This window comes from Vulpes lagopus, chromosome 8 (genome assembly GCF_018345385.1).
Source record: "Vulpes lagopus strain Blue_001 chromosome 8, ASM1834538v1, whole genome shotgun sequence".
In the NCBI taxonomy this organism is placed as follows: domain Eukaryota; kingdom Metazoa; phylum Chordata; class Mammalia; order Carnivora; family Canidae; genus Vulpes; species Vulpes lagopus.
In genome coordinates this window covers 134003816-134026522 of record NC_054831.1, presented here as the reverse complement: position 1 = coordinate 134026522, position 22707 = coordinate 134003816, and the positions used below count along the sequence as shown (strand labels likewise).

The window sequence follows — 22707 nt, the reverse complement described above, 5'->3', positions numbered from 1 at the left end:
GACCTTAATGAAAAGAAATAACATGTTTGTTCTGACATCCTTAAAATACCAGCAAATCAACATGTTCTACTCATAGTGACACAGATATAAACAACCTAATATAGACAGATTTCTGGCGAGCTGAAGTTGCCAGAAGGAAATCTCTGGACCATGAGAAAAGTACATGCTAACTCTCTACCCAGAGGAGGAGTCTATGATTTAATAATATATTTTGTCTTAGGTTATTGATTTAATAATCCTAACTTTCTGGATCCCCTGGCAGTCTGTTTTCCTCCATCACAGAAGACAGCAGTGAGAGAGAGGGATGCTGAGAATGGACCCACAAGAGCCAGGAGATGGCTGGCAGGGAGGAAACAGGATTTGCAAGGAGAGCACAGATCTCCGGAGCACCAAGGGCCAAATCAAAGATCCCCAAATTCACTTCCAGAGCCGAGAGCATCACTGTGCCCTCACAACAATACCCAATGCCCACTCTGACGATTCAGGCATCAGAAAAGGCCACTTGAAGCACATTTGGGCAATGTCCCTTACTAAGGCATGAAAATGTGCAATTTGACTTGGGAAGGTGTGTATCCACATTTGAAAACAAGGAAAATTAAAAACTTCGGAGTTTCAAGGGCTAAGCTCAGTACACGGTAAATTCATTTAACGGCGCTTCACATTCTCCAAAATCAGAACAATGAGATGGCCTGATAGCCCAACAGTTTATTGTAACCTTCTTGAGGACACAGGCCATGCGTGGCTTGTTCACGGATGTTCCCAGGGCCCAGCAGCACGTAGAACGTGGTAGATGTCCAAACATCTATTGATTGAACGAACATGCTAATATTCTCATTAGGAGATATTTCTATATCATGCTTTAAAGCAGGATTTGGCCAACACTTGAAGAAACAGATGCCAACATAATTTAATCCTCTAATTTACTAATAATATGACTTAATAGTCACTTTACCTACAATGGATTGTGAATACACAATGTTTCTCTACGATGAAAGTTACATGTGTGAATCATTTTTCTGTGTTTATGTTCTTTATGTGGGTGGGTCAGGAAGCAGAGGAGGAGGTAGAGACAGGGTAGAGTCAGGGGACAGGAAAGGACTGGGTGAGCCACAGTGAGACCCAGAAGACCTGGGTGGAAATAACTCGAGGCAGGAAGGATTGGACCATGCACCAATCACAAGGAGGCCAGACAATTTATGGGGTAGGTGGAGACAAAAACTGGGGAGCCAGGTTTTAGCTCAGATCCTGGGGCGCCTGCCTGGCTCAGTCGGTAGAGCACACAACTCTTGATCTTGGGGTTGCAAGCTCGAGCCCCACGTTCAGTGTGGAGCCTACTTAAAAAAAAATTCCTAATAGACGGAGCAGCAAGGCCAATCTCAACCTTTGACTCTAGTCCAGCAGCTTAGTTTGGCATCTGACCTTATTTATGAACCAAAGCCAGGGACCACAGACCAGGGCAATGACTACAAGAAGCAGTGCTGGAACTGTTCCCAAACTTGGCCTCTGTGCCTGACCTGGACTCAGCAAGAGCAGGAGAGTGGAAGGACAGAGAGGTGCTAGGAAAACTGACACCATGTGTAGCAGACTGAGTGGAGAGGGCCAAGGAGTGGAACCTCTGGTGACTTGCCAGGAACAAGACAAGAGCTGCAGAAGAGGTTAGCCTGGGATAAGAGGCCCCCTGGAGTCATGCTGCCAAGAGGCTGGGAAAACATGGACCCTTGGAGCCAAACAGGGCTTTTGTCAGGTATCTCGATCTTTCTCCCCTTCCTTGTCCTCATCTGTCTTTCCCCAAACAGCTCTTCCTCATTGCCTCTAGGTCACACCATTACCTGGATGAGCATCTTGCGCAGGAAAGGCATGACGAAGGCCGGGTTCATGCTACTGAGCCGGCCCACGGTGCAGATGGCCAGCTCCCGGATCTCAAAGACCTGGTCGTTCAGGGCCACAAACAGGGCCTGCAAATTCTCTGCCTGGGCCAGGTGTGCATCAAAGCGCTCATCCAGGGACGCCAAGACACAGTAGCGGATGTCAGGGTCTGCAAGAGCAATTTCGCCTTTGAACGCCTCTTCAATGCCATCATCCCTCCGGTCATTTCCCAGTTTCTGTCCCCACTGCCTCCGGCCTAGTAAGAGGATGCCATGTACCTTTCTCTCATCTAACCTGTCAGCTTTTCCTCTACTCATAGGAGCAAAGACAACAGAACTAAAGACAGATCCTTTTACACCAGTAGGTTAGAGTAGCCAAGCCTAATGCTCTGGCAGAGACGTCAGCTGGACATCGGCTTGCTGAGGCTGAAAGTCTCTAGAGAGCCATGCAATGAAACTGGCTAATTCCAACTGCCCCAGGCGTACAGACTGCTCCTGTCTCATAAACCGTACCAGGATCTGTTATCCCAACCACAAGCAGTTTGCTGAGCACATCTGCCACCACTTGCACTGCAGTCTGGCTGACCACATGAGCGTGGCCACTGATGAGGTGGACGGAGGGCGTGAGCAGGCGGGAGCAGGTGCGGGCAGCTTCCATGCGGATCTCCTTGTGCTCGCTGTTTAGGAAATGATCCGCACAGTGGCGGACAAACTGGGTCAGAGAGTGGCCTGGATACAGAGGCAGAGAGAAAACAAAATAAACGCTGCTGCTTTGGTTGGTAGGTCTACAACTTGCTAGCTGCATTTTTCATTTCATGGTTACGAATTCAATTTTCAACAAGATATTGACCCAGAATTCTTCTCTTTAAAAAAGGCAACAAATGGGTTAGCAGTCAGCACAGAGGCAGAAGGGAGGCAGAGGAGCTGAGAGACAGAAAAAAGGCATCCTCCCACCCCCCCATCTTAATCCTTTCTTTATTTCCTTCAAAGAATGAATGATTCTGTTTTATTTTGACCCAAACTTTTATATTCCCAGAGAGTAAGAACAATTCTTGATCAAATTTACCTTGTCTATTTTAGTTCCCAGATTTGAATACCAAAAGAGAGTCTGATGTAGGCTGGGTTTAAATATAGCTACTTTCTATTCATTAGACATAAATTACCCTGGGTGCTGATCAATGCACGGGACGAACTACAAGAGGGAAACCACAGACGGCTGTAAGCATTCAGATGGCACGTTCAGGCTTTTTGTACTTGCTTGTTTCCCCGCAGTCTTGAGCAATACCACCTACATGATCTTAAATTTCAAAAGTATCCATTTTTTCTCTCCTGAATAAATCTCCCTAGGGCACTGATGTGGGTTTATCTGCAGCTTAGAACTCCAAACAGAACTACACAGTACAGCAATCTTGAAAATCACATTGCCATAGGAATGAAACACCTAAAAGTCTCCAGCTTAAACATTTTAAAGCATTAAATACCATCTCAGCTTCATGGACAAGGGGAGGGATTCAGGGGGCTCCATCTCTGACCTTCTCATCTCTGAAGCATTAATTCCTTGATCAATGCATAATTTCCCTGAACACCATCTGCCCTCAAACTCAGGATGGAAGAAAGAAACGAAGAGGCGTCAACAATACATGCAAAGAGCTTGGAGGCTGAGCCACTATAGGATCAGCTCCCCGGTGTCTCCAGGATCCCCAGCAAGACCCAGGAATTCTAGGAGCCCTCATTCTTTTCCTGGGGTTCCCGGGAACACTCGCTATCTTGGCAAGAGTGGCTGTGATTCCTTACCTTCAAACTCAAAGCTGCCAAGAGTTCGCAGGGCAAGAGTAATGCTGCCCACATCGCTGGCCTCAGGGAGGGCTGTGAGGCCGGGGGAAGCTAGCTGGTGGGCCAGGCCCTTGGGCATGCCCGGGTGCCGGAGGGGTTTGTGCATCAGGACCAGGGACAGCATCTTCAGGAGCCCATCCTGGATGTCCTTCTTCAGCTGCGGAATCTGACGGCTCAGGTCGTAGAGCACAGCAGTGAGGGCAGGGCTAAGGGGAAGGAAATCAGGCACCTATGGCGCTGCACAAGACGTTTGTTCTTGAGAAGAAATAACCCTCCTTGTCAGAGAGGGGATTGGGCCCATACTGCGTGGTCTTTTTTTTTTTTAAGATTATTTATGATAGACATAGAGAGAGAGAGAGAGGCAGAGACACAGGAGGAGGGAGAAGCAGGCTCCATGCCAGAAGCCCGACGTGGGACTCGATCCCAGGACTCCAGGATTGCGCCCTGGGCCAAAGGAAGGCGCTAAACTGCTGAGCCACCCAGGGATCCCCTGCTTGGTCTTTAAAGTACAAAGGATACTATAAAATAGAAATGTCCTGAATTCTCTTGGCCTAGTCAGAGACTTCCAAACAATGTACAGATTTCTAGTCTTTGCCAGAACTTGCTAAATATAATCTAGACACTGCAGAAGACCAAGGCTCAATAAACAATCTGGGAAGCAAACTGAGAACATTATTCTTACTTTATAGCTTAAGAGAATGCAAGTGAGAAAAGCTAGGCAGTTTCCCAATGGTAACATAAACACCTGCAAATATCGCTCGAGGACTTCTTATGTGCAAGACCCAGAGACCAGAGTGACTGTTCCATCAATTCTCTCACTTAACCCCCTCCACAACCCCGGGCAATGGGAGCTGAGATTGTGGCCGCTCCTCAGGTGAGAAAACGGAGGCTCAGAGAAGTCAAATAACTTGGTCAGGATCACACAGCTAACTAGAGATGGAACCAGGATTCAAAACCAGCCGGTGTGTTTAGCGTGAGCTCACCTGCCTATCCAGTTTACCATGCAGACACCCATGCACAGCTCTCTCTCAGTGCCGTCCTGATGCTGCGGGTCAAGGCTCACACTACCTAAGATGGGAGAAGCTCGAGTTTCTGACACCCACCTCAGTCCCACTGCCAGCATGGGCTCCAGCAGCTCCTTGATATCTTGTTGGATGCCCGGCCCCATTGCGCGGGCCAGCATGCTGATGCAGGTGAACACTGTGGCATCCACCTGCATGGCCTTCTGTCTCCTGCAGAGGACCACAAAGGTGGCTACTTCAGACACAAGGACATGGTGTGATGCCCCACCTCAAAATCGCCTTGGGGCAAGGAGGGCAGGTGATCCAGGCAGGGAACTGACAGCACAACTCTAGGGGCCCACCACACTGGAGACGCTGGAGACTTGAATTTAACAACAATCCAGCAGATGGCAGTCGTGTGTCTTAAGGGGCCCCTTTCCGGAATTTGCACACAAGGCACCAATTAGTGCGGTGCTGGCCAAAGAACCTATTTAGGAAGCAAACCGATGTGTGTATCAAGGGCCAGGGTGTAGGGCGCATCCATCTTATGGGAAGAAATCCTCCCCACCGTGAGAAGGCTGGGCTTTAGAATGCGGAGGCTTATGCCGTCACCAGACCAAACCTTGCTACTGACACAGCTTTGATCAACACTGAGCTGCGCACTGAGGGTTTTTCTTGTATTTTATTCACCTGAAGGTTCTGAAGGGTGGAATATTGCACCCAACTTCAGCGATCAGGAAAAAGGGACCATTAGTTCCCTTCAGTTCCAGTCCAGAGGCTCTATCTTTAGGTCTTACATCAAAAGACCTCTGAAAGCCAGAGAAAACAGCAAAACTAGGAGATTCCCAGTTAATAACAATATTGAAAACAGCGCTGACATCTACGTGTTCACAGGGTATCCAATTTCCCCAAATGTTTATATATCCATCACTTCATTTGAAAAAGGTTGGTACCCAACCAAGGAAGGGCCGGGCGGTGAATGATATGCTACCCCCTGAAGGTTAATGATGCAGAGAATGGGCTTAAGCTCCATGGAAACTGGGATGGAGCATCCCTTCTCTCCGACCAAATGGGGTGGACGGTGAAATCATAATAGGGATGCTTACTTATGGGCAAAGTCCTTAGGGGGTAGGGCTGCACGGATGATGTCCAGCACACGAGGTAAATAGACCTTAAACTCAGATCTCACAGCCACGGAAAGCAGCCCCAGGGCTTGGAAGGCTGCTGTACGTTCCTTCTCCTTCTTGACGCAGCTTAACACATGGTTCATGGTATCTTGGAGGTACTGGGTATCTGATCACAAGAAAGACAAAGCATAAGGGTCAGGGTTAAGGTTGGTGTATATATTAAAGGTCAGAGTTCCCGTGAAACACTTAAATTTAATAAATTAAAAGCGCAACACCTGGGTGGCTCAGTCAGTTAAGCATCTGCCTTCAGCTCAGGTCAAGATCTCAGGGTCCTGAGATGGAGCCCTGTGTCGGCCTCCTTGCTCAGGGGGGAGCCTGCTTCTCGCTCTCCCTCTGCCCCCTGCTTGTGCTCTCTCTCTCTCAAATAAATAAGTAAAATCTTTCAAAAAAAAAATTAAGATAGCTTGTTGGAAAAAGATAAAGAATTTCGAGGATGTATTAACTAAAATCTTATGCTTGATAATCACTCATCAGATATATCTTTTGGAAATATTAGAAATAGAAAAATTTTCCTCCTTTAATTAAAATACACACACACAAAATCTTAAAGGGTCTCCAAAACAATAACATTGCATAATTGTCCCCGTTAGTGCTATACTTTGAGGGAAACACTATATGCCCTTGTTTAAGAAACCTATATTAAATCTTGCTTAAAAACAAAGAGACAATCATCTAAACGATTTTATGTTATATTGAAATTTAAAGTAATATTGAATACTGTTTGCAATAAACAGGCCATTCTACCCAGCTTAGGCCGGGAAATCACTTTGCTATTACCCAGAGATTTCTGTTAGAGTTATATTCAATAGAACAAGATTTAGTCTGTAATTTGGGAGGCCACAAGTGTACTTTCATTAAGTTTACATCAGCCAATGTGCACGGGTAGGCGATTCTTGGGCAATTTAAGCCAAAGCGTTATTATTCCTCTGAAGGCTGGAATTTCCTGATTTTTGCCTCGCCTCTAATTCCTCCCCCTCCATCTTGCCGGCCTCAAGTCTGTGCACCAGCAGAACATACGTAGCAGTAGGGAAGGCAAAACCACAGATCCGCTAGAAAGTGAGGGGTGCGCAAGGCCCCCCAGAAGCACATTTAGGAGGCAGTGGAGTCCCAGACAGCATAGACACCTCCCTGCATTTACTCTAATAAGAAAGGTCTTGTCTCGTGGCTCTCGTGATCAAGTGACGCTGTGGCACTCTGTGGCCTGAAAACAGTCAGAAGAGCAAGTGACGTAACCTTAAAATCAGAGCATGCTCACGAGGGAAAAGGGACCTCTGCACGGGGACAGCATTTCAGCAGGAAAGGAGCTTAACCCAGGAGGGTGATGTCCTTTGCCCGACTCAGCATCCTCAGACACTAGGAATCTGACGCTGTTCTCAGGGTGCTTGATATGCCCAAAGCCTACATCGTTGGAAGTTCAAGCAATGACTTCCAAACTGCAGGTCTTTAAAAAGTGGCACTTCCCCAATGAGGCACGTGCATGGAGGCTGTCCAGGCTGAATTTCCATGACACATTTTAGTATATTATTTAATAAAACAACAAAAACCCACATCAAATGCCTAAACCTAGGGGACCTCTGAGCCTTGGTATCCTTGCTCCTAGGTGGTCCTTTGAACTTACTGGGGTAACTTTGATCAAATTCATGCCAGACTTTGATCAAATTCGGCCTAGTTATTACTTTCTTTTGAACCACAGACGTTCAAACCACAGTTATTTAAAGCTCTACTGAACAGGGGCATGTCTGGTCAGTAAAAAGGAGAACAGCTGCTGGGCACCAGGTAGGAAGAATGGAAAACTGGAAAGATGCAGCTGATTTCCATGATATCATTTGTCTGCTTCACTGATTTTATGTGGCTGTCTCATCCTCATTTAACACATTCTAGTCTCCCTACAGCACAGTAGACGCCAACGATGTATTTTTCTCGTTTCAACTGGGTGGTGTGCACTGGGAATCGCATCTGCTGAAGGTCAGGCTGACCTTGCCCTTCCACTCCTGGCTCTCATTTGCTCCTGAATGCTTCTGAAGCACAGGCAAGGTGCACCCCAGTGAGGTGCAAAGAGAAGCTCAAGATAGGGTCTCTCCACTCAGCAAGCAGGGAGGTAAGATAAGGATATTAAGCAGAAACAGGCGACTGGAGTATTATTATCATTCTTGCCCTTGACCTTACTTCTAAAATGAATCTGAAAGAGGTAGAGGAGGCAGTAAAAACATAATAATGGTTCCCATCCACTGGGGCTTACTCCGGCCCTGGGACTAGGTGTGCAGCCATTAACGCAGTTCATCTTGCAAGGCAAGGACTGTCATTCTCGTTTTACGAGTCAGGAAGCAGAGGCCCAGGAAGGTCAACCTGTCTGGAACCTACAGTTAAGGACAGAAGCAGGATTCGTCCCAGGTCTGATGCCAAACTTTCCACAGCTGGGGGCTATAAAGAAAGGCTGGGGCGGGGGAGACTGCTTCCAGCTGGAGTCACCCAGGAAGGCCGTAGGCAGCAGCCAGCGTCCGAGCTGGGGCAGCTCCACGGCCAGGATTCCCACTGCCCAGGGAAACCAGGGCAGGAATATGGGAAGCCGCAGTCCCTCATCCCTGAAACCTGCCTCTGGCACCTCCAGTCCTTCCTCCCTGAGAGTGCGGAGGCAACCACGTCAGGGGCAGAGGCAGGACGGTCACCAAATCCCCCCGCCCCACAGAGAGGCTGCTGCAGGTATGTAAACCCACACTGCCCCTCCTTTGGTCTCTCATGACAGGTAGGCCTGTCATGAACTTGTCTTCCATACACGCAAGCTGCTTGGTTCCAGAACTGCCTCGGTCTCCACATTGTGATTTCTGCCTGTGTCTGCTGCCTGAACGTGGTGCGGCCGAAACCAGACGGGAGGCCAAGCCACCCAGACCAGCCCCAGAGTCAGCGTCACTTCAAATGAGAGGCAAGCATGACTCTCTGACATCGCTTCCGTTTGGTTTCCCTTAGACGGGTAATGACAGGACACGTCGGCGACATCCTCACCTGTGAAGGCAGAAGGTCGGAACGCGGCCAGGCGGGGCAACAAATTAAGGATTGTCATTTGGATCAGCGAGTTCTTGCTGTTCCTGCACTTCAGCACCCACTGGCATACCTGAGAGAGGAGGACGCAGGGTCGGTGAGGGAAAGGGACCGCGGAGCCTGGGGACGGGGAAGGGGCTTGGGGGGCAGCCGGCCTCTCGCCACTCACCTGATCGAATTTCTCCTCCATCAGGTCTCGGCAACACCGACTCTCCACCAGGGTAGACTTGGCTGGGCTGGGGGAAGCCCCGAACCCCATGAGGCCTTGGTGAGAGCTGTACCCCAGCAGTCCCACCAAGGCGTTGGACTGCGGGGGCTGGACAGCCTGGAAACTGGTGAAAGGCGTGATGTGGCGAGGTTTCGTCCCGAAGCCCATGAGGTCCTTGCAGTACTTGTCGTGCACCAGCTGCTGCTGCGTGATCTCCTCCATTTCTTCTCTCAGGCGCTGTACGGGGGGAGGGGGGTCACCTTTATTCACAAGTGCCACGTGCCGAGCCACCGCGGGGTCTACCGGGCGACACGTCTGCCCCACCCTGAAGAGGGACTATTTTCAAAGTGGGGGGTGCCCACCCCTATCTCTGGATTCCCCAGAACCCCGCAGGGGGCCTGGCTTTGTTCTAATTCAGGCGGAAGAGCACCACCTACCGAATGAGGAAGCAGTAGCAGGCGGCTGGCCGCCAAGGGTCCCTCCCCGAGTTGGGGCAAGCGGAGGAGTTGCACAGGGCCGTGACTAGACGGCAGGCTGCGGCCAGGAAGCCTCTGGCGAGGGTGCCGGACAGCCCCACGCCGGGGTCCTGGCGAGGACATTCTCTGTTTCCAGGCAGAAACAACTTGGGCAAGTAACTTTCCGGGGATCTGAGACGCCATGGCAGGAGGGGGCTAACCTGACTGCCCGAGAACTCACATCTATGTCCTTCGCAAAGCTGCTCAGTCACTGTCCAAACTGAGGAGGACATGAAACCGCTTGTTTCTCTCGACACATACTCTCGCTTTTCAGAGATCTTCCGCACTATCACGATCAAGATCACCCAGGACTACGATGCTGCTACGTCGGCTGGTCAATTCTCAGTCCTCGTCTAATCTGACTTACTTCTGCAGCATTTGATCCAACCTTGTGTATCCTCCTCTTTGAAACTCTTTCTTCCCTTGGCTTCTTGGATCCCCTGCTTTCCCGGCCTCTCCTCCCCTCCCGGAACCTCGGCGCTCCTCCTCTCCCGACCTTAGCTTACCAGGCCCCACCTCTTCTCCAAGGACACCAGTGCTCTGCTGGTGGTCATCGGGTCTCCGGACTTGAAGTCTCTTGAGTCACGACTGTGCTGGTGACTCCCAAGTCAGTGTCTCTGCCCAGATCCCCCCGGAATGACTCACTTCTCTTCTCAGATGCCCAACAGGTATCTCAAACTTAACATGTTCAGAAGCAAACTCCTGACCTACCTCAAACCTGCTCCTTCCATCTCAGTCCTCCCGTCTCAGCAAATGCCACATTATCCCCCCAGTGGCTCAGGCCAACCCTTGACTCCTCTCTCTCTCTCCCATCGACCCCCAAGTCCCAAATTCAGAACCCTGCCACCCCTTGGAATCCAACGTAGAGGCTAAAAGTCATGCTTCCATAACACTTAAAAACAAGCCAGTGGGCATACAGATTTGTTTAAAGAAAGCTATTTAACTTCTGAATACTCTGCATACAGAAAACCAACCTGAGTGATGCATACCAAAATGTAAACAACAGTGGTCAACGTTGAGCATTGATTTTAATTTTTAAACTCTACCAGTACTAGATACTGACTAGAGGAGAGCTTTGGGAAATAGAAATGAGCAGCCTGCACATCTCCCACTAGGGTGCAAGCCATGGAAGTCCTCACTAAGTCCTTCCTTACTGGACTCCTGGCATCCGCACGTGCCCTGTCGACAACCCACCCAACATGGTAGCCACAGCAATCCCTCTGAAACACGAGTCACAGGTCGCTCCAATGCTCAAAACCCACTAACAGCTTCCCACTTCACACACACAGTCTGTACGGTCGCTCCTGAGACCCTACACGATGTGCCCCTTTCCTTACTCTAGGTATTCTTCCGACTCCATCTCCTGCCTCCCCTCCCCGTCACACAGCTCAGTCCAATGAGCCTGTTCCCCTCCAAAGGCAGCACGCTGTCGTCCTGAGGCCTCCGTGCCTGCAGAACCAGCTGTCTGGGTCTCTTCCCAGGTATTTATTTGTACGGCTTTCTTTCTTACCCCCTTCACAACTGTGCTCAGATGTCACGTTTTGCAATGAAATCTTTGATCCATGCTGGCACTCCTGGTCCCTGTCCCTGCCCTAATTTTCTCCAGAACATTCATCACCATATGATATACTACAGCTGACCCTTGAACAACAGGAATGTGAACTGCACTGATCCACTTATATGTGGGTTTTTTTCCCCTGTAAATACAGGACTGTAAAAGTATTTCTCTTTCTTAAGAGTTTAACAGTATTTTCTTTCCTCTAGCTTATTTTATTGTAGGGACACAGTATATTATACACATAACATATAGAATATGTATTGACTGTTTATGTTACCAGGAAGGCTTCTGATGAATAGTAGGCTATTACTAGTTAGGTTCTGGGGAGTCAAAAGTTACATGTGGATTTTCAACTGCATGGTGGCTGGGTGGGGGGGTGGGGGGGGGTGTTGATGCCCCAATCCCCACATTGTTCAAGGATCAACTGTATATTTTTTTTTTTATTTGTGTATTATCTCCTCCTTCTAGAATGTTTTATTCACTGTTGCATTGTTCTAGTTCTTAGGACTTGGTATAGCTGGCTCACAGTAGGTACGCAATTAATATTTGTTAAATGAATGGATAAGTTATGAAATCATACCTGACATCCAGATAGTTCTTCAGAATTTACAAAATTTACAAAGTACCATTTCATTTAAATCTATTTAGGTGATGGGGCCCCTGGGTGGCTCAGTGATTGAGCACCTGCCTTCGGCTCAGGGTGTGATCCCAGGGTCCTGGGATCGAGTCCCACAATGGGCTCCCCACGGGGAGCCTGCTTCTCCTTCTGTCTGTGTCTCTGCCTCTCTCTGTCTCTCATGAATAAATAAATCTTAGAAATAAATAAATAAATCTATTAGGTGACACTGTGCTGTTTTCCTAGAAAAAAACAAAGATCTCACGGCCATGTGGGCTATGGTGGAAAGCCCACAGATACTTGGGTGGGGGAATCTGTGAGGGCTACCACTTAGGGAATACCAACTCCACTGGGTGCTGTGCTAGGCCTTGGGCCCTTCATGTATACAGTCGACCCCTGAACAGTGTGGAGGCTAGGGGCACAGACATCCTGTATGGTTGAAAATCCATGTGTAACTTCTGACTCCCCCAAAACCTAACTACTAACTGTTAACCAGAAGTCTTACCGATAATAAACAATTGGTTAGCACATATTTTGTGTATGTATTATATACTGAATTCTTATAGTGAAAAAGCTGGAGAAAAGAAAATGTTGTCAAAAGAACCATAAGGAAGAGAAAATACATTTACGGTACCATACTGTACCTTTTGATACCGTAAGTGTATGTCATCTATGGATAAGATGAATCGTCTGTCAGTACCTACACGAATACTGTCCTATTTGGAGCAAAACAACATAGATGTTTGAGGTGTTACTAACACCAGACAGCAAAAATGAAAAGATAGTGTAGGGGATCCCTGGGTGGCGCAGCGGTTTGGCGCCTGCCTTTGGCCCAGGGCGCGATCCTGGAGACCCGGGATCGAATCCCACATCGGGCTCCCGATGCTTGGAGCCTGCTTCTCCCTCTGCCTGTGTCTCTGCCTCTCTCTCTCTCTCTCTGCGTGTGACTATCATAAAAAAAAAAAAAAAAAAAAAAAAAGAAAAGATAGTGTGAAAAAGAAATTAGTATTTATTTACAGATACAACGATTCAGGTACCAATAACGAAGAAGCAGCAGTAAGACTGTTTTAGACGGTTGCTTCGTGGTAACCTAGTTTATACCCTAATGAATGAGTCCTGATCAAATTTTTATCACGTGTAGTACCACAGTCCTATTTATAACATTATTGGACACACTGATACACTTTTTTAAAACCCACTTACCTGTGATGATAGGTTGATATGCAGTTTCTCCAATTATGAGGGAGGCATACTGTACGGCAATGAAATTCTTTGAAAGCTAAGTTACAAAACAGTAAGAAAACCAACACATTACTGACTTTAACTTTATAGCAGGCATCGCTCACCTTACGCCCACACAGGGATAGGCTGTCTACCTCCACACGAGGTCCCACGTGATCAATTCGCAGGCAATGACACAAAAACATCTCTCAGTCTTGCCGTCCAGTCAACAGATTTCCACACAAAGACTCACAAACACACAGTAAGTTTATTAACCGTCTGGCACAATGACTGTTTACGATCCACCAGCGGGCAGAGGCTCGCGGCGAGGGTCTGCACCTCGTGGGTCTCACGGTGGGTAGGCTGAGGCAGAGGCGGGCCGGCGTGCTGGGTGGCAGCCGCGGAAGGCGTGGGGGTGGCAGCAGGAGACTCGCACGCCCTGGGCAACGTTACAGAAATGCATCCTCGCTTGTTTGACTTTTTTTCTTTCTCATTTCTCCAGGAATGTCTTTATACTGCGCTGATCCTCCTTCCACGGTCTGCTTCACTTTTAGTGCCTGTATCATAGAAGGATCCTGTCATAAAGGAAGTCAAAGCAGTCCTGAACAGTCAGCTGCCTTCTGCGTCCTGGCACTGCGACTTCCAGGTCTTGCTCCTCCTCATCCGGCACCGGCTCGGAAACACTCAGCCCCGACAAGTCGTCTTCTGTTCACTCCTCTGGTGTGGCATCTACTAGCTCCTGAAATTCTACAAAATCCATATCGCCCTTCTGCCCCCCACCTATTTTGCCACATCCACTTTCTTCCAATCTTTTTCACGGTTTCCTTGACTGGATCTGCCGTTAAGTCCTGTGAAGTTATGCGCAATATCTGGCCAGTTTTCTCCAGCAGGAATTTCGTGTTTCGGGCTTGAAGGCATTTGGCTTTTTCTACAACAACGATGGCATTTTCAGCGGTGTAATCCTTCCACTTTCCATCAGGGTCCTCTTCCACAGCGTTGACAATCCTTTTCCTACGGTACCATGTGTAATGAGCCTTAAAGGTCACGACCCAGACCCAGAGGCTGAGTTACAGATGCTGGGTTTGGGGGCAGGTAGACCACTTCGAGGACTTTGGCGTTAAACTCATGAGCTTCAGGGCGGCCAGGGGCATTGTCCAACACCAACATTGTCCAGTATCAAAAGAACTTTAAAAGGCGATCCCTTATGGGCAAGGTGGTGCTTGGATTGAGACAAAGCGTTAAGGGAACAAATCCTGAAAGAGAATTTTTGTGGTGCTTGTAGCTTCCCTCAAAGCTCGAGGGTTAGCAGCTTTCTAGATCAGGGCCGTCCTGATCATCAGCTCCACTGTGCAGCACAGTGAGAGAATGAGCCTGCCCCTGCCTGCCTCAAATCCTGGTGCCTGTTTTGTCTCCTAATAAATGTCCTCTGTGGCATTTTCTTTTCCAGAGTCGAGCATTTTCGTCTGCATTAAAGCCCGTTCAGGCACATATCACTTCTCCTCAGTGATCTTCTTTATGGCATCTGGGAACGCATCTGCTGCCTCTTGGTCAGCAGAAGCGGCTTCTCCTGTTATCTTGACTTTTTTTTAGGTCGAACCTCTTTCCAAACGTATCAGATCATCTTCTGCTGGCATTCAGCTCTCTAGCTTTCAATATCTCGCCTTCCTTTTGCTCTAAGTTGTCATATAACGGTCTCGCTTTTTCTAGAATCGTATTAGGGTGTTCAAGTATGCCTTTCTTACAGCAATCCCGTACCCACATAAAAGCTGCCTGTTCAACATGAGATAAAACAGATTTCTCAAAAAGTACTAGATTTTTGTGCCTGTTGGCAAAGCTGAAGCAACAGCTTCACGGATTTCCCTTTTCTTTTTTTGCAATGGTCCTTGTGCTGGATTCATTTATCTTGAAATGGTGGGCAGCCACAGCTGCAGAGCTCAATCTGCAGTGCCTATCAAGCATTCAATTTCTTCTTATAATGTCATGACTCTGCTCCTTGGGAGAACTTCACTAATGGCACTCGTTACGGGTTCCACAGGATTATTCAAGGTCTACGGTACTGCACTAAACACGATGAAAAATACATGAGAAGTGCGACAGGGCCCTTTCTACTGCAATGCGCAATTTACTGGAGGGGCCAACTGTGCACACAGATCAGCCGTGCACAGCGGTTTAACCAGATTCTCGCAACACGAGCTCACCGCGACGGAACAGAAGGTGGCTGCGGAATTACTACAGTGGGACGGCGTGTGCCACAATTAATCTTAGGCAGTTAGGATTTAATGTTGTACCTTCCTATTTGCTCACATTTCTCTCGACTGCAAAGGGCGCCATGTATAGTCTGTAAATGCTGGTGTGCATAAGTTTGGGTAAATTTTTAATTTCAATAATAGATTTGTATATATTTTGTGGTAGTAAATAATGTAACAGCCTACTATCTACTTGTATTTTATGCATTCATGACATATCGAACTTTTTAACATTTTCAGTATTTCTAGGCTATATGGGTCATCTGTGAGTTTTCAAATTGTCACGGGCCTCCAAAAAATTTCCCAATATATTTACTGAAAAAAAATCCACATGTACATGCACCCATGCAGTTCAAACCTGTGTTCATCAGGGTCAATTGTATCTAGAAACCTCACAGGAGCCCAGTAAGGTGGATGAGATCCCCGTCAAAAGCAAGGAAATATGACGCATAAAAAAATAAAATAATGTACCCAAGTCCACGGTATTGAGAGGGGTGGGGATTCAAAGCTAGACCCCCGTGTTCTACAGGTAGAGCAGCAGGTGCTGCCCGGCATTTACAGCACTGCCGTTACCAAATGCCCCGCCCCACCCCCAGGTGTATTAAAGCAAGAAGCCCTGCGGCAAAATTTCACACCAACTCACTCCCGTGCAGGAAGACACGATGGAGCTCTTCACCAAACATATCCATCCTGAAGCCAGTGGACTCACGCTGAATCTACTCCGTGTCTGCACTGCCAACACCAGTGGAGGCCACCACCATCACCCGCCCAGACTACTTCAGTAGCCTCCCAGGGCAGCTGGGAGAATGGGCCCCAACCACAAGGACTGCAGCTGACCAAGGGCCCCACTGTGACTCTGACAATGTCACCATGTTTGTGCCACAGCCACGCCTGCCGCGGTCGGCTCTAGCCAATGACAGCACGCAGGAGGAATGCTGGGCGGGCCTCCCCCGAGAGCCAACTGTGGCCTGAGGCCCCCACGGGGCGCTGCACGCTGCACAGTGGCCCAGCATGCTTCCAGCCCACTTTGCTTCACTGTCTTGCTCACTCAGGGCCAGCGCTGCCCTGCTCGCCAGGCCCTCCCTGATCCCTCCCCGTGTTTTTTCCCTAACAAAAATGCTTATGCTCTTAACCACACCCCCTTAACTAGTCTCCTGCTTTCCTACCTGCCACGGTGCAAGCTTTGCCCCACAAGCCGTCAATGATTATTAAAAATGGAGGCCCTCACAGCACTGCCCTGTGTACACACCTCCAATGTTTGCAAGGAGAATCAAAGCCAGTGTTCACTACGAACCCGAGAGGCCTCTGAATGTGTCCCCTCCCCTCTCCCCTGCTCTCCTGCACTGACCACATTCCCCTTCTTTCTGTTCCCTGAACTTATCAAACTCTCTCCCACCACAGAGCCTCACCCAGAACACAACCTCCCTGCCCACTGCAAGGCTCACCCCTCCACGTCATGCGGGTCTCAGCTCCAATGGCACCACCCAGACAGGAAGCCACGCCCTCCCCCTGCTACCCTCCATCTCATTGCTTCATAGGACTTTCTGAAGTGACCCTGTTAATTGCTTATTGCCTGTTTCCCTTAAAAAATATCCTCTGTAAGGACAAGGATCTCGCCTGTCTTGTTCACAGAACGGCATGTGGAGGCCAGACTCCCTTCTGGCATGGCTTCTCACCTCTCCCTCCATGCTGCTGATTCGGACCAACTCATTGAGGATCAGCAAGGCTCCATGGATGCGATCATCCCGATTCATGCCCTTCTCCTTGGCCAATGTCTCATCAAACCCTTTCTCTGCTTCTTCAAATGTGTGCTATTAGAAATACAGAATGTGTTCATCAGCTAACGTCCAAAGGTAGACAGAACATAGGCCCACCCCCCTACACAGGGGCTTCTGCGGTATTACCACGCCCGCGCACTGGCTTGTGCCAGCAAATCAATGACATGAATTTACCAAGCTCTCTCGTCCAGTTTACCTTCAAACCGAACGATACCATGACTGTCCTATTTAACAGATGAAAAACAGAGGCTCAAGGAAATTAAATGACTTGTCCAAGGTCACACAGCCAAGCCAAGCCTAGAATGCCGGTCTCCAATGCCACAGTCAGAGCTGTCTTTGTGGTACAAGCTTCTTGGTTAGGTTTTCTTGGCAGCAGCAATTGGCACAGGGCTTAGGACACTGAAGGAGAGAGAACCAGCCCTTTCTAAATCAGTATCACTATGTTGCTGCTTCTCTGATACCCACTTTTCTATATTTTAATATCTCTGCGAACTCTTACAATTGTTCATAAGAAAGAAGTTATAGTTTAACTGTATCATATTTTCATTTTTTTTTTAAAGATTTTATTTATTTGGGCAGCCCCGGTGGCGCAGCCGTTTAGCGCTGCCTGCAGCCCAGGACATGATCCTGGAGACCCTGGATCGAGTTCCACGTCAGGCTCTCTGCATGGAGCCTGCTTCTCCTTCTGCCTGTGAAGAAGGCAGATTCTTCAGTATTTCAGTATTTCTCTCTCTCTCTGTCTCTATGAATAAATAAATAAAATCTTAAAAAAATATATTTTATTTATTAATTCACCAGAGACACAGAGAGAGGCAGAGACACAGGCAGAGGGAGAAGCAGGCTCCATGCGGGGAGCCCGATGCGGACTCAATCCTGGGACCCCAGGGTCATGCCCTGGGCCGAAGGCAGATTCCTTAACCGCTGAGTAACCCAGGCGTTCCTCACATTTTCATTCTTAGTGGTACAAAAATTAATGGTCTCCTGCCAACAGATCTTTGCTCCACTAAATACAACAAAGTAACTATTAATTCATGCTGAGCCTAAGAAATCACTGGAGACGGCACCTGGGTGGCTCAGTTGGCAGGTCATGATCTCAGGGTCCCTGCTCGGCAGGGAGCCTGTTTCTCCCTCTCCCTCGCCCCCTTCCCCCTGATAATGCTCTCTCTCTCCGAATAAATAAATAAAATCCTTTTTTTTAAATAAATAAAATCTTTAAAAAAGAAAAAAGGGGATCCCTGGGTGGCTCAGCGGTTTAGCACCTGCCTTTGGCCCAGGGCACAATCCTGGAGTCCCGGGATCGAGTCCCACATCGGGTTCCCGGCATGGAGCCTGCTTCTCCCTCATCCTGTGTCTCTCTCTCTCTCTCTCTCTATGCCAATCATAAATAAATAAATCTTTAAAAAAAGAAAAAAAAAAAGGAAGAAATCACTGGAGACCAATGCGACTGTGACACTTGCTCTGTGGCAAAGGCCCTGTGGCCACCACTTCAGCCAGGTAATTCTGTCTGTGAATATGCTTTTGTAGGTGGATGGGATGGCGGCATGTGCTCACCCGATACCACTGAGGCTTCTGCATCTCCTTCGGCTCACGCTGGGTGGTGAGGATCAAACAGGCACGAAGGGCAGCCACAGCTCCCTCACGGATGGCCTGTTTGGGGTCCCATACAGCCACAAAAATGTTGTCAAAGAAGGGCTGCACTTGCTGGAAGAAGAAGGTGGGGACGCTGACAGCCAGCTCACGGAGAACCAGAACCTGGGAGGAAAAAGCACACGGAGGACTCTCATCTTTATCAGAGAGTTTAGCTCTATCCCGATATAGCCTCTTGTTGTCCCGGGGCGTGTATATGTATCAGGAAAAGAGCACACTTGTCCACCCTTCCAGCTAGGAATCTCTGAGGACCTAGGAGTAAAGCAAAATTGATCAAACATCTGTGTTCGTTACACTGGAGTATTTACAAACACGGGATGCTTGTCATCTTAGGACATAAGCTCTGGAAGGCAGATGTGTTTTAGACTTTGTATGCTGCCCTGCTGACAGCTGAAAAGCATCCCCAGAACACGGCAGTATCCAATAAACATTTATTGAATGAATGTTCAATATTTAATCTTGCTTTTGTGTTCATCTGACAGTGGAAGAAACTGGAGGTCAGAGGTTGTTTCAAGCTTCAGACTTAGGAAAGACAAAGCTGACTTGAAGCAGACTTCATGTGTCTATCGCTCCCCCAGTATTGGGACCCCTCCTGGTGGGGCTGGCTCCTAAAGAGGGAGCCCACAGCAAAGATCCAAATGATGCTCTGATCCTCAACACACACATTCCCAGATCCTTTCCCTTAAGGACAGACTCTCCCTCATCTTGCAGCCTGAAAGCCTGTCCCTCAAACCAGCCTTTTCCAGAGATAAACCTCAAAAAGCAGTGGGGATATTGGGGTGCCTGGGTGGCTCGGGTGACTAAGTCTCTCTTGATCTCATCTCAGGTCTTTATCTCAGGGTCATGCGTTCAAGCCTACAATGGGCTCCATATTGGGCGTGGAGCCTACTTAAAAACAAACAAAACAAAACAAAAAAACCAAAGCAGTAGAGATGCGCTACAAGAAGAGGATAAGAGGCTCCTACATCCCAAAGTGCAAAACAGCCAATGGGGAAAGAGGAAGTTTGGGCTAGGTACCAACCAATCAACAAATGCCTAAAAAACAGACAAAAAGGGCGCCTGGGTGGTGCAGCTGATTAAGCGTCAGGCTCTTGGTTTCGGCTCAGGTGGTGATCTCAGGGTCCTAAGGCTGAGCCCTGCCACTGGCTCCACACTCAGCACAGAGTTGACTTAAGCCTTTTTCTCATTCTCCCTCCAGCAAGCCTCCTACGCTCACACATGTTCTCTCTCTCTCTCAAATCAATAAATAAATTTAAACAAATAAGTAAAAAAATAAATAAGGAAGGCCTGAAAGGAGGCAGGCCACTGCTCCCACTGGAGGAACTGAAGGCCCTGCTGCCCCGCGCCTCCCCTCCTCCTCGTCCTTCTGTATTCCTTCAGTACCGTACAGAGACCTTGACGAAGACACTGATGGGAAAGTACAGAGCGGACAGCTGTCCGGGGCTTTGGAAGCCTTTTGGCTCGCGGCTCTTTCCCTTGCCTATGGCTGAGGTGTGCCTTCTGCTTAGGAGGCAACTTTGATTCTAGAAAATTAGACATCAAGGTAAGCGCTGCACTTAGGGCTGCCTCTCAAGCAACAAAAGAGAACTTAAAGTTTGCCCTTCAGGTTCGGAGCTCAGGGCAAAAAGAGAAAGGGATTCAGGACGAAACCGAAGGCCCCTGAGAAGCACAGTGCCTTTGCCTGGAGTGTCCCCTCCTTTGTCTGCCTTTCAGGGACCTAAGCCATTGTGTGGAGGACCCCGACCCGGCGCCATGGCTCCCCAGCCAGCTGTGCCCCCCACACCCTCACCCCCGCCACAGGCACTCACAGCTGCGTGTCTCCGGCCCTCGTTGCGGTCGGCGCCCAGCCACTCCAAGGCTCGCTTCACCTCAAACTCCACATACTCAGCCGTAAAAGTGTCCCCTGCCATGGCAAGGCGGCCAATGGCCTTGGATGCCATCTCCATTACAACTGGGTCATTAGAGGGGAGGAGGTTCCGAAGATAGTTAGCGAATCTGCCAATCCGAGTGGCATTCCCACCTTCCACTCCTATGAGGCTGGCTGGTTAAGAGAGGAAGGCAAAAGGTGAGGATAGGCACATCCTGTCTAGGAGCGTGCCCTGCCCTGAAAGGAAGGCTGGCAAGTGACCCCTTCCTTCTACCCTGAGCACAGAATGCAACTCCCAAATGGGAAGGATACAGATAATTTTCACTTAAAAGCAACAGATTTGATATTTGTGCCAGAACTACTTACGTAAAGCAAGATAACCTCATTTTGGTACTTAAAATTTGTTTTCCCAAGAAGAAAAAGAAAGCAAACTAAGAACGAATAGGAATTCACCAGACCAGTCCCTGGGACTTGAAAACCACATGCTTTTTATCACTGTTCCCCACCTGTCCCTTTCCATTCGTGAGCCCGGCTGGCTATACCAGACTGCTCTACAGAGACACCAGAGCCTGCCACAAGCAACACAGGGTAGCAGAAAGAAAGCTGGCTTTGAGTCTCAGCGCAGCCACTCTCTGGCCCTAGAAAAGCTGTGTCACAGTTCTGAGACTCTGTATCTGAAAATACCAGCTTTGCCCACATCCCAGGACTGTTGTTAGAATTAATGCCTGAATAAGCACACTGAAAGCCACAAGCCTCCTTAAGAAATTCCTTAAACAGGTAAGAATGAAGCATCGGTATGCAGCAGACACAGGTGCAGTGGACACAAAGGTGACCCACCCTTTATTCCCAGCTGTAACTGTCACCAGGGACTCTGTCCTTACCTATGGCCAAGATGCCACCTTTCCTCTCATTGGCATCTGAGCTGGAGACCAGTTCAAAAATGTGATGGTTCAGCTGGTCATAGAAGCGAGTAGACTCCTCTTGACTCATCTGCAAAGGAAGATGTACTCAGAACAGCTTCCGAGATGTCCCTGATGCTGGTGGTGGGGGCAGGGAGTGGGGGGGAAGGGTGGCTTCCAAACGGGAGGTGGCCTGCGGATACGGTTCAAACCAAAGAGGACAAAGCTGCTGCCACTCTTATAGTTGTAAACTGTTGAGCAACTGAACTCGCGGTTCAGTTTACAGAATAAATGCTCATTTGAGCATCTACCGCAGGTAGGCCGCATCCTGAGGTTACAAGGATGAATGAGACACTGTCCTGACATCACGTGGGCTCTCTATCTAGAAAGCCCCAGGCTACCAGCTCTTTAAACGCATCCCAACCACTGTTATCAGATGGAAAGAACTGAAAGTCTGGAACACGGTGGCAAAATGAAAAAAACAAAACAAAACAAAACGAAAAGCGACAGCTGAACTCTACACTGACTCCTAAAATGCCATCACAACACAGGAAATGCCACAGAGCCGTGTAGCCACTGCAAAGGCACCTGCGCATTTTATGGACAGGAGACACTGGGGGCCTTCGTGTTCCAAACCCTCACTGAGCTGTCCAAAGGGATCTCAACCAGTGCTGGTACATTTAGGCCTAATGCTCCCCAACGAATCCCGGAAGCCCCAACCTCTCGGAGCTCCATGGTGACATAGTGTTGGAGCTCCTTGGCAGCCTTGGCCCTGGTCTCCTCATTCCGGCTCTTCAGGCCGCTGGCGAACTGCTGTAGGACGCTCACGTTACTCGACGTGGTGGTGGCTGCGGTGGCGGCAGCAGGTCCGGTTCCAAGCATCTTGACCTGAGGTTCTTTGGAGAGAAACTTCCTTTAATATTCTGGACGACAAACTATCGTGATGAATTTATTTACGGCCGCAGTGCCTCAACACAGGTCTCCACCCTGCCCACGTCTGGGAGGGGATCCTAGAAGGTGGGAGACCTCACCGCGGAACGTACAGAAAGCCTTGATTCAGTCACCAATGACTGGCATTGAAGACAGGCGGCGGGGCAGACAGGGACAGGGACAGGGTCAGGGTCAGGGTCAGGGTCACAGCATGGGCCATGGAGCCAGACTACCTGGGTTTGAACCTGGTCCGAAACTGTATACTTAGTATGTCCCAGTTTCCTCACCTGCAGGAGGAGG

The 22707-nt window shown here is 48.8% G+C and overlaps 1 protein-coding gene across 1 annotated transcript in view; it reads right to left on the bottom strand.

Moving 5' to 3' along the window:
- The window catches only part of MTOR (mechanistic target of rapamycin kinase), a 120963-nt gene that overhangs the window by 96443 nt on the left and 1813 nt on the right, over positions 1 to 22707 (bottom strand). The window contains exons 2-13 of the mRNA XM_041765246.1: positions 22198 to 22373; positions 21460 to 21568; positions 20520 to 20752; positions 18616 to 18816; positions 16963 to 17097; positions 9092 to 9367; positions 8887 to 8995; positions 5806 to 5992; positions 4802 to 4930; positions 3660 to 3904; positions 2379 to 2594; positions 1830 to 2035 (exon numbers count right to left, since the gene is read on the bottom strand). Of these exons, the coding sequence (XP_041621180.1) occupies positions 1830 to 2035; positions 2379 to 2594; positions 3660 to 3904; positions 4802 to 4930; positions 5806 to 5992; positions 8887 to 8995; positions 9092 to 9367; positions 16963 to 17097; positions 18616 to 18816; positions 20520 to 20752; positions 21460 to 21568; positions 22198 to 22359 (2208 nt within the window). The 5' untranslated portion in view covers positions 22360 to 22373. The remainder of the gene's footprint in view (positions 1 to 1829; positions 2036 to 2378; positions 2595 to 3659; positions 3905 to 4801; positions 4931 to 5805; positions 5993 to 8886; positions 8996 to 9091; positions 9368 to 16962; positions 17098 to 18615; positions 18817 to 20519; positions 20753 to 21459; positions 21569 to 22197; positions 22374 to 22707) is intronic.